This window comes from Eschrichtius robustus, chromosome 1 (genome assembly GCF_028021215.1).
Source record: "Eschrichtius robustus isolate mEscRob2 chromosome 1, mEscRob2.pri, whole genome shotgun sequence".
Taxonomy (NCBI): Eukaryota; Metazoa; Chordata; class Mammalia; order Artiodactyla; family Eschrichtiidae; genus Eschrichtius; species Eschrichtius robustus.
Genome location: NC_090824.1, coordinates 175,807,768 through 175,826,113, shown reverse-complemented (window position 1 = coordinate 175,826,113; position 18,346 = coordinate 175,807,768). Strand labels below are relative to the sequence as shown.

General features: G+C 42.0%; 1 protein-coding gene across 2 annotated transcripts in view; it reads left to right on the top strand.

Annotated features, from left to right (window-relative positions):
* The window catches only part of PRKCQ (protein kinase C theta), a 156,540-nt gene that overhangs the window by 34,365 nt on the left and 103,829 nt on the right, over positions 1 to 18,346 (top strand). The window contains exons 2-3 of one of the 2 annotated variants that reach the window (XM_068538324.1): positions 12,014 to 12,140; positions 15,472 to 15,671. In XM_068538324.1, coding sequence (XP_068394425.1) covers positions 12,023 to 12,140; positions 15,472 to 15,671 — 318 coding nt within the window. In that variant the 5' untranslated portion in view covers positions 12,014 to 12,022. Of the gene's footprint in view, positions 1 to 12,013; positions 12,141 to 15,471; positions 15,672 to 18,346 lie in introns of those variants that run through there. The other variant, XM_068538332.1, reaches the window with a different exon arrangement.

Sequence of the window (18,346 nt, the reverse complement as noted above, 5' to 3'; positions counted from 1 at the left end):
CTTCAAAGAAACAAAGTTTTTAATGTCTTCATATTTTATGTGTGTATGATGAATACAGAAAGGCCCCCCTTGGAATATGAATAATCAGCAGTTAGCTAGTTGCACTCACTCACTGAATGCTCGCTACTGCACGTGAGGATGCTGCACTGTCCAAAATTAGCAAAATTAGGACACGTCACAAATATTAAGTCCGATCGGGCATCGGGTGGTGCAGGCAGTACTAATATTTTCTGTAGGAGAAAATCTAGTCATTTGTTCAAATCATATTCCTCACTGAGGGATATCTACAATCAAAGAAGAGCACAGTGGAAAGATGAATAAATAAGGACCTAGGAGACCTGAGTCCTGGTAACATTTCTTCCACCAATTAGGTAGATTTGATCACTTGCTTTAATTTCTCTGACCCTCAATTTCCTCAGCTGTTACAAGAGGCAGCAGACAGTTTGATCACTAAAGGCACTTTCAGCTCTCAAAAAGAAAAAAGAAAAATGAACAGATCAACTAACTGATTTGTTCACAGATTGATTCATTCATAGCCGATGTATCCGTGTACGTATTCAAAAGACACCTGCAGTGAACATATTACATGTCAGTTACTGTGCTAATCGTGGCGGCCGAATGAGAAGGCAGTATGGAAAAGAGAGACGCGTTCCCCCAAGTCTCCGAATTCCCTTCTTGTTGCGGCGCTAGAATTCACTAAGCATGGGGAAATGATGAGAGACAGGGAGGAATGAATAGGGGGGAATTCTCTTGGCATCACCACATTTAACGTATTTATGTAGAACAGAGCTTCTCAGCCTCAGCACCATTGATGTGTTCATTGTGGGCAGCTGTCCTGTGCATTGTAGGTTGTTTGCAGTATCTCTGGCCTCAATCTACCCAATGCTGGTCCCACCCTCTCCACCCATTTGTGACAACCAACAGTGTCTCCAGACATTGCCAAATGTCCCCTAGAGGCAAGGTTGCCCTGGTTGAGAACCAGTGATTTAGAACCACCTCAGTGCCAGGCACTGTGCTAGACGCCAGGCAAATAAAGATGAGAAATACACAGCTTGGTCTTGAGGCCTTTATTCCAGGGCAGTGCTTCTAGAACTTAGATGGGCAGCGAGTCAGCGGAGGGCCTATTGAAACCCAGATTGCAGACACCTGCTTCCATAATTTCTAATTCAGCGGGTCCGGGTGGGGCTGGCGGGTTTGCATGTCTAAAGCGGTGCTGGTGTGATGCTGGTGGTCCCCCAGGACGACACTTTGAGAACCGTTGGGCTCGGGGGTTCCCATCTCACAGGTGACGGGTGTCAACTGCAGTTGTGGCCGAGAATATACATGTTCTCGCCTCACCCGTTCAACCAGTGTTTCCTGAGATTCAGAGTCATCTGTGGTCTTTAAATTGAGAAATTAGACCCCAGATGGGCTACTAAACCCACAATAAACCTGAAAGGTCACAGGAAGAAAAACCAGGGGAGGACCTCCTAAACCGGAACAGTGACGAAAAGGTGCTTAGTTTCATCCTCTTGATTTCATTCTGGATTAACAGATGAATGGGTTGTTCATGGGCTTGTCTAGGTACCTAAATAGTGTCTAATTTCAGTTTCCATGGATTCTAAGCTCTGATCGCAAACAGGCTTTTACAAATCACTCATTTCTAAGGTGGGGACATTCGTGGGCAATGAGAGACGTGGGTGGTTCACCTAGACCTGCGCGCACACATCCATCCTGGAGCGTCTGAGCCCCGCTCGGCCTCCTCCTCCTCCTCCTGGTCTCCGCCCCTAGTCTCCCTTTCCCTTTATCTCCAGCAGTAACTTCGACAGCAGTGCCTGTCGTGCTGGCACATGCAGGGCTGTGTGTGTGTTATTCTTCACAAAACTATTAGTTCATCTTTGGACTGAACATTGCTATTTCCACTTGCTATGGCGATACTACCAAATACTGTATTTTCTTTGAAAAGTGTCACACGCCCTCGGGAGGGAGTGGGGTGTGGTGTTTGAACACCACTCGGGGGACAGGGGTGTTTCGCTCCCGCCGTACCCACAAGTGACAGCCCGCTTTGCAATTCTTGTTTTCTCTGTCTCAATGTTGAGTCCACACTGACGGGCCACGTCATTTCACTCGCAGGATGAACAGCGAGAAAGTGGAGTCCGGGCTGTCAGAACCTCTTCTCTGTTCCCCTCTAGGCAGGGGTCTGCTTCATTCTGAGGTCCCAAGGCTTATTTAGAACAGGGACCCTGTCACATTTTTGCATCCAGCACCAGGCTTTATACCTAGGAGGCAGGTTTAGCAAATACTTAGTGAGCGATGGCAAAAAAACAAATGTACATGTCACTTCATTTCCTTAGCCAGTAGTTTAGGTGAGTTCTAGGCCATGTCAGATAATCCACTGAGTCAGTTTTCATCATCGGTAGTTAATTTCATCAGGGAGAATTTCTGAGGTTACTTTGGAAAAGTCCTATATGATGTTATAGCTACCTTTTCCACCAAACACTGTTGTAAGCATTTCATTTAATGGTTAATTCATTCAATCCTCCCGACAACTCTATGAAGTGGGTCTGTTATTTTCCCCATGTTGCAGAAATAGAAACATAGTCGCACAGAGATTAGGTCACTTGTCTATGACTATGCAGTTGGGGAAGGCTGGTGTTTGTACCGCGCCCGTCTCGTTGACACGCCTGTGAGCGCCTGCCTGTGTCCTCTCCTTCCTCATGGTATACTGCCATGCCAGGCCAGGGAAAAGGGACCATGTGGCCAGGGACTTCAACAGGGACCGTCTCAGTCAAGATGTCCTTTGACCGGGGCACACTGGGCCCTGCCTCTGATTGGACGCCCCACATCCATTCAGGTGGGGTGTTTTTCCTACCTGAGCACCTGACAGGCAGAACTCTTCCTCTGATGCATTAGGAAGATTCCAAAGTATCCTGTGTCTCATTAGAGCTACTGAGTTAATAAGACGGTAGAGTCACTGAGAAAATTGTCTCTTTCCCCGCAACTTTATTGAGATATAATTGACAATTAAAAGTTGGATATATATTTAAGGTGTACGATCGGATGACTTGATAAACGTATACACTGAAATAATCACCACAATCAAGCTAATTAACATATCCGTCATTTCACATAGTCACCTTTTTTTGTGTGGTGAAGAGTGTCTTTTAAGAGTAAAATTTGACACAGTGAACAGACCCATCATTAAATTTGCTTCCTGTACCAGGCAGCATCTTTGGACTCGGTAAGTGGTTACCCTACCCTGGGTAGAAAGTAGTGCTGAGGAGACCGACTTCGTACAAAGCAGTGAGCATTGTCTGCTCTAGACTTTGGCCCCAGGAATCCTAACTGATACCAGCCAGCCACCAGTAAAGGCATGAATGGAGAAGGCTCAGAGGTAGACAGTACACACTTATGACCCCCTGGGAAAATTACCCAGGTCAGCAGCTTTGACCTCACTTCTGAAAGAGAGCTTAAGCTCTTCCAAGAAACTTCAACTCCGTTTATATTACCCACTCTTTAACTCTTCAAATTATAGCCATGGAGTAGAACGATCATTAAACCACAGGTTCTGACAAAAAGAAACGTCAAATTGGTACCCAAGGTAACTGAGCAAGTCGGCAGTACAGAGGCTGCTGGGAAAGCCTGTCTGACAGCTGTCATGGGTCCTTGCTAATTAGGAACTGGTTGAACAGATGGAAACAATCTATGGAGAACTCTCCATGCTTTCACTTCCTCCCTGGCCTAACCTTAAAAAGCTGTTTTCTAACAAGGAATCATTGACTAGTTTGAGTGGAGGCACTTAACAACCAAGGCTGGAATCCAGGTTCTGTTGCTTACTAGCTGTGTGACCTTCAGCAAGCTGCTTACCCACTTAGGCCTCAGCTTTCTTATCTGTAGAATGGAGCTAATTATACCTATCTCACGGGCTTGGTGAGAAGGTTGAATAACGCAAGCTACGGAAAGCTTTTTGCAAAGTTTTGTGAACTGCAGGAGACCTAATAAATAACCATCTAGGCTACGCATGTGCTTGGAACAAATGGACAGAAAGATCAGGAGTCAGGGAGATGGAGAAGAAAAAAATCAACTTGACTAGTGATAAAGGCTGGATTGGTGGATATGGCCAAAGTGTCCAAGCAAATCCGTTGGTCGTTGTTCATAGTGTCATAGGCAGTACTGGACAAAGGCTGGCCTCCCAGGACTGGCAGATTAGCCCCGCCCCGCTTATGGCATGGCAGAGGGGAGTGGAGAAACATGGTCTCTGAAAGTCGGTAGATCCCCCCAAAAGAGAGGAGGGGGCTGGACTGGGCAAGCATAGTTTATTCTTCTAAAACTCATCTGTCAGATAAATCGCTCCTCTTCTCATGGGGAGCAGGAAAGGATTTCTGGATGAGGTAGTACAGAAGTGAGGTCCTTGAAAGATGAGAAAGATTGAGGGATGGCAACTGTGTATGCGTGGAGCTGGTAGAGCATCCAAGCAGAAGGAAGGTGTAAACAGAGCCATCGAGATGGATTGTCGGGGTGTATTCAGAAAACAGGCTGAGTTGTGTGGTGTGTGGTGCGTGGTCGGTACGTTGATGCCAACACAAGGAAGCTTTTAAATAACAGATTGAGTCATGATTTAATTCAGCAAGGATGTGGACAGTTGAGTATTTGTATAATGTGATCAGAGCTGTGTTTTCGTGGGACTGTCTGTTCATATCACACATTAAAATTAGTGTCAGAATATTAATAATGCCATCCCAGGTTTTTTCTTTCCTATATTTCAATATTTGTTTTATTTCTACACTTTTTTTTTTTTTTTTTGGTGGGAGAAGGGATATGTTCTATTAGTCTGCTCAGGCTGCCAGGACAGAATACCACAGACTGAGGGGCTTAAATGGCAGAAGTTTGTTTTCTCCCTGTTCTGGAGGCTGGAAGGCTGAGATCAAGGTGCCTTCAAGGCTGGTTTCTGACGAAAGCCCTCTTCGAGGTGTGTCGATGGCATCTTCCCGCCGTGTCTTCATGTGGCAAAGAAAGAAAGAGAGCTCTGGTGTCTCTTCCTCTTCTTATAAGGACACTGTCCTAATGGATCAGGGCCCCACCCTTATGACCTCATTTAACCGTAATTACCTCCCTAAAGGCTCCACCTCCAAATACAGTCCCATGGGGGCTTACGGCCTGAACATATGAATTGCTGGGGACACAATTCAGTCCATAACTGGGGTTGGGGGGAGTCTTGTTGACGTTCGCAGGTAGGAGGGCATTACTAGCTCTGTCACAAATCCCCCTTCCTTACTAGTTGAAGGTTAGGCCTCTTTCCTTTTGTCATGTAGCATATATGGTCAGGGTTATTTTAAAATATTATCTTCATTTCATACTTATTATTTTAATTCACTTTTGAGACCATATTTAGGGGTGAGAGGCTAATATTTAGTCTGACTTTATTGTACTACTTTGTAGACATCTTAGCAAGGGGATAAAACACTTCCCAGCTGGTTACAGTCTTTCTTCCGTGCACATTGCAAGGCAAATTAATTTTTTTATTATAGCTTTTTTTCTACAACAGTAAGTCATTTTATTCAGCTGCCACTTTTACCTAAGAAACCTTTCCATCTCTAAATGTGAAAGCTATAAGCTTAATTTGCCAAAATTTGCCTGATGTTTGATTTACCAAATTTTGGCTGAGCTGATGCGTTTGGAACCCATTGAATGTTTTTTTCCCTCATCCCCAAGCTTACTGTTGATTCATTTGTGTTTTCTGTATTTTCTTTGAGACTCCCCCTGTGTCCCTAAGACACCTCCAGCTAAATTATAGCGATAAAAATGCCATCCAGATTTTTTTAAAATAAAGAAGTATGCTCATTCTTAGTTCACTTGCTGCAGAGGTAAGAGAAGTTGTGATATGTTTTAGCTGATGAGAGTATAGAGAACTTCTCTTGCTTTCTGTTTCTATGGAATTTTCCCCCATCCGCTTTTGTTAGGTGGTGGCAGTCCTTCAGGTCACCATGAAAGTATTTGGTGGCTTTGAATTGTGGCAGGTGAGTCAGTCTAGATAAGTAGGTCAGTCAGCACCAGGGAGGCAAGAGACCAGAATTCTCCATTCAGTACTTAATGGCATATGACCTCAAGCATGCCACTGAGCAGTGATTATGTAGGAGAAATCCTGGTGGGGCCCTACTATGTCCCCCTACTTGACCATCTCCCTGCATTGTCACTACCTGCCAAAGAGAAATGAGATCACACTTAAAGGTGAAAACATTGAGCTGTAAGGGTAAAGATCCTCCACAAATTTAAAGTACACATTAGGATGGCATTTCGCAGTTGGGATGGCAGAAGCGCAGAAGATTGGATGGACACACTGATAGTTCATTGTGATGAGTGCCAGCATCGTGAGGACTCCATTAGGGGAAAATAAGTGCTGTAGGAGAGATACGTGGAGGGTTTTATGGGAGCTCGGTGGCAGAGCACAGAGGAAGGTCACATAATTCAGCCCAGATATGCTCCTAAAAGACTGTTTCCATTCTCTTCCTACCCTTTTTTGGTACATACTAATAATGACCATAAAGTACACTAGAAAGTATATCAGTTACAATAATAATAATAATAATAATAACTAACATTTCTTTGAGAGTTTACTATGTGCCAGCCCTGTTCTGAGCACCTCCATGTGTTTTCCCATTTCATCCTCATAGCCCTTTGAGACAAGTAATAGTATTATCACCATTTTCCAAATGAGAAAGCAGAGAGGTTAAATAATTCCTGCAGTTGAGCTCATGATGGCATCATCGATTCTCTGCCTGTAACAATGCCTGGATGTTTCCTTTGTATTGATTTCCTCTGTAACTGTCTGCCACCTAATCGGACCATAGAATACCCTTGCAGGTAAAAGAAATGCATGAAGATTAAAAGATGATGTAAAATGTTGCTTTTGAAAATTAAGTTCCTTAGCAGAAAGGCATTGAGCATCAACTCAATATCAGACAGAGGGATTAACCCTGGAGGTACATAGATGATTAAGACATGGACTCTGCTCTCAGAGCCCGAAGTCTTGTTTGGGAAGACCAACAGGTACTAATACATCGAATAAAGCGTTATAGTGAAGTATGGCTGTGTGAGCATTTGGTCTCCTCCCCAGCCCCACATTCCCCAGAGGAACGTGGTAATAGAGGAGACCCCTCATCACAGCTGGAGTCCGGTAAGTAAGGCACCTGCATGCACTCAGTCTGGAGGGTTTTTGCTAGACATACTGCAGATGAAACCAGAGAGACTTCTATAGGTTGAGTCCCACCCGTCTTCTGGGGATATGAGTAGATCCCACCCTCTTCAAGGATTATGTAGGAGAAATCCTGGTGGGGCCCTACTACGTGCCCCAAATTTGGGGGCTAAGAGCGGAAGACAAAGACAGAGAATGGGAGGTACAGGATCTACCCCACTCAGACTTTTGAAATGGCAAAGGTGAGGCGAACAAATATGACAGGTGCTGTCTCGCAGGGTACCCGGGGAGCCATGGGGGGCTGGGGGGGCGCTGAGTAAATTCCACCAAGATGCATCAAGGGAGGCTGATGGAGGTGAGGGAAGAAGAGCTTCACAGAGGAGGTACAGACTGAGAGGAGCGTGGAAGATGAGGAAGCGGGGGTGGGGCAGGTGGAGGATGGAGTGAGATAGGAAGGCGGTCCAGGGAGAGGCAGCAGTATTGCTAAGAGCCTGGAGCTCCGAAACAGCATGACAAGTTGGAGACATGGCAGTAGTTCTGCATGATCCTAGGGAAGATCCTTTGGGACTGGGAGTGAGAGGTGACAGGACTGGGGAGAGAGACAGGTAAGCTGCTATGATGGGTCCCACGAGGGATGATGCAGAATCCAGCCAAGACCCCAGGGAAGGAGGAGAGGCGATGGGGAAGGAGAAGGGCAGGTTGGTTGCAGTGGATGAGAGGAAGGGTGATGTCTAAGCAGGGTGCTAGGCTGGGAGTCATGATACCAGTCACTGAGCTGGTAAAACAGAAGAAGAGGAAGATTCCAAGGGCAAGACAGTGAGTTCCTTTCGCACCTGGCAGGTTGGGGGTCCCCAGGAGCTGTCCAGGAGAGACTGGATGTGTGCTTTTATTCCTCAGACGAGCGGTCCGTAGAGGGACCCGTGTGTTGCCAGAACAGCCTGAGCTGGCCCGTCAGTCTTACTGCACACACTGTTTGTTGTAGAGGGCAAGACTACTGTGATTGGCAATAAAGAGTTATGAAATTTACACTCCACAGAGAGACTGGGGGAAGACAGTCCTGCTAGATGCGATTCCTTTCTATTTTAGCACCCCTTCTCCTTTACCATCAGCTCTGCGCACAAAAAACCAGCCCACAAAAATCTATTATGTTAATTTCATCCTCACGTGCCTATTACGCATCTTCTTGGCTCTTGAGATTTGCATATATACACAAACATATATTGATACGTACACATATGAGTGTTCAACAAATTTACGCTCAGAACAGCATTGTATGGAAGTGTATGATTCATGTTGTCCTTGCCATTGTTAGGTAAGAGCATTTCTAAACTATTTGCTAATTGCACAGGTAAAATAATATTATTGTGTTTTATTTTAAATATTTTATTATACTTTAAATTGAATATTAATGGATCCTCAAAGAAAATGCATTATCAAGTTCCAATGTTATTTTTTTCTCAGCTATTTGCACCAAAATGCAAACTTTCAGGAGAGCTTAAATACTACAGAGTAAAAGATGTTTTCTTAAGGCTCTAGCCATTTCCCTTTAGTAAATTGAAACTATGCTGGATTACTTCAGATTTTAGTTTAATATTTTATTATATGAATTCTCAGTTTCCTAATGTATATTCTTTATATAACCTCTGAATTTATAATCTATGCCTTGAAATGCCAATGGCGTATTTCTTTATTTTGGTTTTTAAATTATCATATGGCAAAATTGACCTTTGTTTTGGGTGTATCATTCTGTGAATTTAAGTCTAGATTTCGGTAACTAGCACCGCAATCAGGCTATAGAACAGTTAGATCTTCCCCCAAAACCTGCCCATGTCACCCTTTTATAATCATACCCTGTGCCCTACCCAAACCACTGGTAACCACTGATTTTTTTCTCCATATAGTTTTGTCTTTTCAAGAATGTCATATAAATGTAATCATATAGTATCCTGCTTTGTTTTGCATATCTTAAATTGCTCACAAGGCTGAATATTTTCCTACAAACTAGTTACAAGTATGTTTTTTGTATTTTGTATAGTTTGTGTCATTGCCACGTATTTAGTTGGGTCATGGGTAGTGGTTTTGGGGGGTTTTTTTCCTACACATTTGTGTATGCTTATTATGTAAGAATGATGCTCACTTATTTTCTGTTGCATTTACTGTAGATATTTTCCTTAAGTCTTTGCCTTCGCATTTTGTTATTTTCTTTAAGTGTGTATGACCTTGCAAATAGTAATATTGTTTGATCTAGTAATATTGGAATTCTCTGGTGATCTAGTTTGATGCAATCTTCCTAAATGAAAAAAAAAATGTAAAAGGAGCTTATCACAGCATTATTTCTATTATGGAAAAACTAGACACAATCTAAATGTGGAACTATAAGACTTTAGTAAAGCAGATAATAGAGCTGTCCCTCAGTGGGCTATCATGCAAGAATTAAAAGGATGCTTACAGAGATGACATAGTAGCTTGGATAATTTTTTTTTGGTAAAATGTTAAATTAAAAGTCAGATACAATCTCTTACACACAGTATGAGCACAGCATATAAAACAAAACCACAAAACCCATTAATTAAAATAGACTAGAGAAAATCCATCAAAATAGTAACTGCGATTTGCTTCTATCGGTGGAACTACGAGGAGTGTTTTACCATTTTTGTGTATTTTCTTCATTTCATGATGATTGCCTATTACTGTTACAGAAGGGGAAAAGATTCTGGGCAGCTCAGCAGTAAAATGCTACCTTTTGCCTTTAGAAGGCACCCCCTGAGCTTGAGGCTTTATTGAACAACGTGTGAGGTTAAGCACACAAATGCCAGTTCTGCTTTCTAAATGTCAAAATGTCAGATCCCGTCACTGTGACTAGACCTTTAGAAAGAGAGACAGTGGCTTGGCTACCAGACAGATGCATGCATTGGGCAAATCATCAAAATGCTATTGGGTGAGGGGATAGGGCAGGCGAGTCTGGCGAACTGGGGAGGGAATCAGGATGGCTGTGGATAGGAAGTCAGTTGATGTCTGAGCCAGCCCTGTTGGGGGAGGGGGTTTTGCAGTAACTCTATTCCTTACTGTGATAGAACCACTGGGGACACTAGACCTTTCGGTCTGTTCCCCAGACAGATTTTCCCAGGTGCATGTTGAGCTGCTGTTGTCTAATTCTGAACCCAGCCTGGAAATAGCAGAGTGACACATCCATCAGTAAAAGTCAGAGTGGTTGTAACTCGGACTTTATGAGTCAGTGATCCCTCGAGGCTCAAGTCAGAATTAATTACTTACCTTCACTTGTGTTAAGGAAATCTTCAAAAAGTCCACACATGGTAAATACTCGCATAAATGATGCTAGTTCTTGGTGATTGTTCCTGATTAGTGGAGGAATATAGATTTGTCTGAAAGATCTACGTGGTCCAGGAATGGGGGTCTCAAAGAAGTTTTCTCTGGAGAATTCTCAGCTCTTAGCCAGGCTTCTGCCCAAGAGTTCTAAGCTCAGAGGGTGAAGGGGGCCCCCTAAGGACAAATCTGGAAGTCATCTAGCTGCTAATTCAGCAGAGAGACATATACAGAATGTGTTTCCAAGGGTAAGAACTCCTGACAAATCATGGTGATTCCATAACCACCTCCTTTAGTTAAACCTGCTGAACTGCAGGAAATTGGGACTCTCTTAACCTCCATGAAATTAACAGCAGTGATCAAGAGCCCCTAATTTGTCTCTCTGTTTGTTCAAAAAATACCCAGGCTGCCGGCATTCCAGAGGACTGGCAATCTTTTATGGCTCTGTTGGATTCAGGGTTACGGGCCCAAGATTTCCAGTTGTGTCATTGATTCTCACATCTGGTATCCTGTTACTCTGAGTAGTTTTCTTCCTTCACAGAAAGGTGAAAAGATGGCTAATGCTTTCTTCTTGATATCTTTGGCTTGCTTAAGAATGTTTGGGAAAATTCGTGAGGCAAAATCGGTTCAAGAGAAAGAGGAAGCAAAGACGTAACTTTATCACTAAATACCAGATAATAGTTTCAGATTAATGGAACCTCATGGAAAAGTAGGTTTAAAAAAGGGTTGAAGTAAATGGACAAAACAAAGACAAGGAAGGAACAACAGATGAAGAATCAGACTGGAATCCTGGAATTTGTAGCCAACACTATGATGATTTTCACCGATATCTCCAGGAAAGTGTAATTATTAGTTCTTTGGCTTTTACGAAGTACTTTGTTGATCCTTCCACAATGAAGTGGTATTTTACGGTGGTCAGTGAATTAGGGTTTTTAAGTGGTTCGTAATAGTCAAAAGCTTAATTTATATATATCTATATGTATATGTGTGTATGTGTGTCTAAAGTAAACAGAGATCAGCTGCTGAATAAATATCCAGAGCCAATTCCATCACACACATAAATAGCTCATGCAAGAATTTCGTGGTGTCATGTTCAACTGGTGTGACTAAAATAGACTCACTGTTTGTAAACTCATTTTCTTATTACTGTGTGTTGTTTCCTGGGTACCTTCTTGAATAATATTGATAGAAGAAATAAAATGTTGGAAAGCCTCTGCTTCTCTCTGCAACTATTAAATAAAACTCCATTCCATTAAGAGTGGAACTTAGGTCTAACTGACAAGGTTCAACAACGGTGAAGTCCAGAACGCCACTTTCTTTGGCTAGTCAGCCTGTGGTTTGGGGTGAGCCCAATAATGTACTGTGCAGAAGGGGAAGTAAAACATTTGTTTGAATGGATAGTTGAGCCATTTGAGGCTCTGGCTGTCAGCGATAAAGCACTGGTGAAGTGGGGATGGGACACCCACAATAATATATTTTACAGCCCCCAAACAGCATTTGTCTTTTGTCGCTTTTCAGGGAGCGACCATGTCACCATTTCTTCGAATTGGTTTGTCCAACTTTGACTGTGGCTCCTGCCAGCCGTGCCAGGGAGAGGCCGTTAACCCTTACTGTGCTGTGCTTGTCAAAGAGTATGTTGAATCAGGTAAGCTTGAGTGGGTGGTGTAGGTGGGGTGGGGGAGGGGGAGGAAGACCCTACTATGAACTGGGAAGCAAGGTCTTCCGGGATCTTCCAGGTCATCTGGCGCAACCTAATTTTCCAGCTCAGGAAACTGATGCCCAGGGAAGCCAAGTGCTTTCTCAAAGGCATATGGGCTTAGTAACAGCCTCCGAACTAGACCTGGTCTCCTGCCTCATGTTCTACGATATTTCGTGGTCCCATTTTCCACATAAACAAAGGAAAGGAGAAATGAGTTGACATTATGTGAAGAGTTAATGGGAGAAAAAATCTACTTTAATGAGCTGAAGTAGAACATGGTGGTGTTAAGTCTGGTTGTTGTCAGTGATTATAGATAGATAAAGTCTGCATAATCTTAGAATTAACTCCAAAGATGGTTGGTTTACTGCTTCTTGGCCAAGCTCAGATGAATAGTACAAAGAATATACGATTAGCGCTTAGAGTCCAAATTACAGAAAACTTACTTTTGTGTTTACTAAAACCCTGGTTGAGTGAAAGAATAGTCATGTTCTGTCAAATTTAAATATTTATGAGAAATTCATGGTGAGGGGGAAAGCGTGACAGTCTTCCCGGATTCCTTTGTGGGTTTAAATCATTCCATTAAAATAATCTATTCTGTCTGGAATCTCTCCATGATCACTTCAACTGTTCCCACCCTCCCTGATCCCTGCCTCTGTATTTTAAGATTCTCATGGACTTTTTTTTTTTTTTTTTTAATTATTTATTTATTTATTTTGGCTGTGTTGGGTCTTCGTTTCTGCACGAGGGCTTTCTCTAGCTGCGGCCTGCGGGGGCCACTCTTCATCGCGGTGCGCAGGCCTCTCACTATCGTGGCCTCTCTTGCTGCGGAGCACAGGCTCCAGACGCGCAGGCTCAGCAGCTGTGGCTCACGGGCCTAGTTGCTCCGTGGCATGTGGGATCCTCCCAGACCAGGGCTCGAACCCGTGTCCCCTGCACCAGCAGGCAGATTCTCAACCACTGCGCCACCAGGGAAGCCCTCTCATGGACTTTCTTAAAAAAAAAAAAAAAAAAAAAGGGGCAGGAGGAAGTTTACATCCCATGATTTTTCCAGCTTCACTGCCTTCCTACACACATTCTGGTTTTCACAGAGACTTTGTAGTGAAGTCTGATTGCCACCAATGCAGAGTCCCAGTAACAATAGGAGCCATTATAGTTCATTCACAGAGAAAGTATTTATGGAGCACCTACTATATACTGGGTCAGAATATGTGCCTTTCCTCTAGAGCTTCTTTCCTAGCAGAGGAAGATAGGCAAGAAACAAAAATATCATGTAGTAAGTCATGTGAAGTGAAGACATTAAAGCAGGGTAGTGGGGAGAGAGAAGGATTGGGGCCGGAGAGACAGATGGAGAGAGACAGAAGTCCTGAAAAAATAGTCCTTTAAGGGGGTGACATTCACAGGTGCAAGAGGAACCTGATTTTGCAGTTGAGAACCTCCAGCTAGATGTTTCCAGCTCAGAACCCTGGGGTTCCAAATCCTGGTGTGTTGGCTTTTCTCTCCCTTATAAGACTTCTGCTCTGTGGTTGACTGACTTCAGCCTTCCAGACCCTGCGAGCACATCAAAGCGGGGGAGACTGTCTGATGATCTCGATTTCCCTTCTGCCCAGATTTCTCTCCTGTTTAGTTAAAAGTGAGAATGGCACTTGTTCCCAATCTAAAACCTTTCAAAGGTCACCAAAATCTTTGAAGTGTGCAATGTCTGAGTTTTTCAAAGCTGCTTTTGACTTAATGGGTCCCCGGGATCCAGTTCCCTTTACAGCCACAGCTCTCACTGACATTTGCCTCTTGAGAGCCTTTTTAAAATTTTTTCTTCTTTTGGCCTTGCCTTTGAACTTAGTCTAATCAGCCGTGTGGATCCAGAGAATGTGTCAAAAAAGACTTTGTTTTTCCAAAAGGTTAGGCTGTGGAGTTTGGAGGTTTGGGGGTGTCGATTTTGTTTTAGTTTTGTTCTGAAAAGAAATCACTCTGAACATGATCATTCAAATATTACTTCTCTAGAGTTTAAGCACATTTCAGTCTCGGGGGTGTGAGGCTGCATTTTACGTAAAGCAGTAGGACAGGGACAAACAGGACACAGCGCTGTCCGTCTGCGAGCCTTTGAAAATGGCAAAACCCACTTTAAATAGATAGGATCTTGAGTTCTGGTTCTCTTTTTAAGTGATTGAAAACGTTACTGAATGAAGGTGTAAAAAATGCCTTGCCGTGGCAATTTCTGTCCTTTTTCGGGGTGTGGAGAATGGTTATGGTTGGGAGGAATTAAAGGAATTATGAGGGGTGACTTCAAGCCTGTGGAAGTAAAACGTTACTCTGATCACTAATATTGCCGTTGCTTTTTCTTAAAGTCCGATCCTGAGTTAAACTTCTTTTAAACAAGACATAAAAATCGTCCCCTTCCTATTCCACGCTCAACACTGTCAGAGTTTGTACCTCTCATAGCCAGGTTTACCTAAAATTTGAAGTCTCTGCTTCTTCAAATCCTTGTATGCCTCCCAAAGAATAATTTAGCAAATGCTAAATGCCTGTTCTGCTTTTAGCATCATGCGCTGGAGAGAATCAGGATTCAGAACTGCTTTGTTTCCCTGTTTTAAGTGAATTTTTCCTTTTGCTTTATCAACATCTCTGAATTGCTAAATCTGCCACTTTGTGTGCTTATGATCACAAGAAACAAACACTGAAATACAGCTGCAGTTTTCTGCTCCTGAAATGATTAAAGAACAAATACTATGGAAAATCCAACATGGATGAAAGATATGACAACACTGCCTAATCCCACGAGTAAGCCCAGTCGCCTGGTGGTTCTGGGGAAGTTCCCTTAAACTATATCATCCTGACCTTGGCTCCTGTTGCTAACCATTTCCAGGACCCCCACCTGCCTGCAGGTCTACAGCCGGCTTCACTGGCTCTGGGGATGATGACCACCACCTCTCTGGAATACTTGTTAATTTTTGCTTAGGGTGCATGGTTTATGTAAAATATATCCTCATTTGCAAATTAGGGAAGGAAATAATGGCTCATGATGTTTTAAAGGTTTTGCCTCTTAGTGTATTTATGTCAAATGGAAAAGTTTTAAATATCTTTTTAAAGGAGCACTCATTGTAAGCCTGAAATTATGCCACTGTATCTTTCACATCAATCTCTAATTCCTTTACGTGTTATTTTTGTTCTCCCAACAGACTGATCTATCCCGGAGAGCAGAGGGAATAAGTGTCACTGTTGAGTTGAATTATTTCCCAGGGCTGGTTAAGGGAGTAATGAGAACATATCTTTCTGTTCCTAGAGAATGGGCAGATGTACATCCAGAAAAAGCCAACCATGTACCCTCCCTGGGACAGCACCTTTGACGCCCATATCAACAAGGGAAGAGTAATGCAGATCATCGTAAAGGGCAAAAATGTGGACCTAATATCCGAAACAACTGTGGAGCTCTACTCCCTGGCCGAGAGATGTAGGAAAAACAATGGGAAGACAGAAATATGGGTAAATAGCCAAGCTGTGAGCTTTATTTTAAGTGTATATTCCATTAAGTGATAAGAACCATAGTAGTTGAAGACTAGTTCAAAATTTCAGAGTCATCCTGAAGGTGTGATACACTGGCCTTAAGTAAACTGACTCCCTACCACTGACTCATTGGTGGCTTGATAATGATGATGATTATTCATTGCAGTCTTAGAACGTACTGGTATACTCAAATCTCTTTGATTCTTATGTAAGGGGAAGAAGGTCTCTTAGGCTATGAAGAACTGTTATTGATTTATTTATAACTGTTAAAGTAAACTTGGAAATATCACAAATCTTCCATAACTTGGGAACCTACCTGTGGCCTATTTATCAAGATATCACGTAGATATCAAGATATCTAGGTACCTATGTGATATCTTGATAAAATATTTTAGATACGATGATGGGTGGGTAAGTGAGAAGAGAGAGTAAAGATCCATTTAATGTTTGTTATCTCAATCCCTATAATTTTCTTTTTTTAGCCATAATGTATTCACTTAGCTTACTTTACTCTAAAAAGTACATTATACACAATTCATGTTACCACACCAAGTTTTTGAAAACTTAGATTATGACTATTTTGGTAGCAGATGTTTAGAAAGTTAAAGGGAGAAGTAAAATATGAAAGCATAAAAAATTCTAATGAAAATTTCTAGGGTACAAAAATTGAAGAAAATATACTAGTAAAAACTGCTTTTACATGATCTGAAACCCAGAAAGTGTTTTCACATGTCTGTATCATTTATGCAAAGGAGATTCTTACCTTTCTGCTTTGTACAGATTCTTAAGAACTCCAGCCAAAAGATCTTCAAGTCACAGGTTTCAAAATGGGAATGCTAGAAGCCTAAAACCTAGATTTTTGTGTCAATTATGTATTTTTGACCTGAAAAAAAGGGTACTTTTTAGGAAAGTACATGTATCTTTACTTGTATCACTAAAGTAATCTTTAAAGATAAAGATATATCAAGATTTTTTCTTAAAGTTCCCCATGCTTAGATGTGTTTAGATAACTTAGTTCAGCGTATCTGTTGAGCACTTCGCATTCAGCCTGGGGAGAGGATCTCGGAAACAGAATTCCTCTTGGGTAGCTGGTTATACAAGTAGGAAGAGTTTAAATAAGTGGATAATGTCACAGGTATGTGACTTAGTGTTAAAGGTTTATACAAACCCGGTAGGTGAGGGGGTGAGGCCGTAGGTACAACTGAATCATGGGAGCATTTGGCTAGGCTCAGAGAAAGAAGAGAGAAACTGGAGAAAGTTTTCCTGTTTTTTCCCCCATTCCCATTTATTTTCCACTTTCTGCCCCATTTTTTTTAAAAAAGGGAAGAGTCACCAAATCTCTCATTTTTTAAGTAGCAGGCTATTTGATTTCCTTTTCAATTAATGAGAGGATAACTATTTTAAAAATTCTTTTGTTAAGCATCACTGACAAACAAGTTGCTTTTCTATTTGTATCTCTTAAAGTTGCATTTGATTTCTTGCCTCGACTTTCTCTGATTTTATCCTTATCAGACTTTTTACACTTTTTGCATATTGGGATTTTTGAGACATGAGCCCTTGGATCCTCATTTAACTACTGGCAACCTTCTTACATTTTCCACCTTTGCTGTTTTCAGGGTTATTTGTTAGTTTACTTTTATTTATAATGTTTAAAGGTCAACAGGTTGCTTTGGACTTACAGTTTCCCTTGCTTCTATTGCAATCTGCTTTCTTAAAATTAGCTTCTCTATTTATAAAAAACAAAAATGATTTTCTCAGAGTTGCCTCTCACTTCCATAAACACCATCCAGTTTCCAAACGTTAAGATTTTCCTTCTGCTTTCCCAAGATTTTCCCTGTTGGTACGGTTATCTCCTGTTCACTCTCAAAAACATGATGGACTGTGAAATTCTGTGAATGTTGTTCTTCCAGCAGCTAACTGGTTTAATTTCCTCCATCACCACTAATTCCTGAATATCGGTACCGAATATTGGTAATATTGGTTGCAGTCACCTGGTACCAATTTTTCCCACTTCCTTTGGGACTGACCCCCTGTTCCCTTGCTCTTCTAGCTTTATCTTTGCCTCCTTATTTATTATTCCATAAACCAGAAAATAATGGTGTACATACTTGTTGTCAAAAGCACTTCTCTATTCATTAATCTGTTTAAGCTTCCATGAGAATGTGTAGATAACCAAGCAGTACAAGCTTGTCACATCATAAAATTCTAATAGTAGTGATGCTGTAACATTGGTATCACTATTGTGTCAGTTCTCCGAGATCTTTAAAGGTCTGGTGACAGGCACAAGGTCACCATGACCTTGAATTATTTAGCCATGATTCATACTCAGTCCTGAGTTCGACCAGACCCTTCTTACTATTTTTCAGTTACTCTAGTTACCCATGGATGTAATGATCAGCAATGCCCTGCAGTTCACCTTCGTATTCTTTTTAGCATATTTACAGTACAGTGTTACAGTTTAGTATATAATCAGTGGTCAGGTCATGTCAGATTTGCCATTTTATTACCCCTTATGTCACATCACATGATTTCCTGCATCATCCCTTCTACATAATGATACTGAAATATATATATGTATATCTATTTTTTAATTTATTTATTTGTTTATATTTTATTTTTGGCTGTGTTGGGTCTTCGTTGCTGTGCGCGGGCTT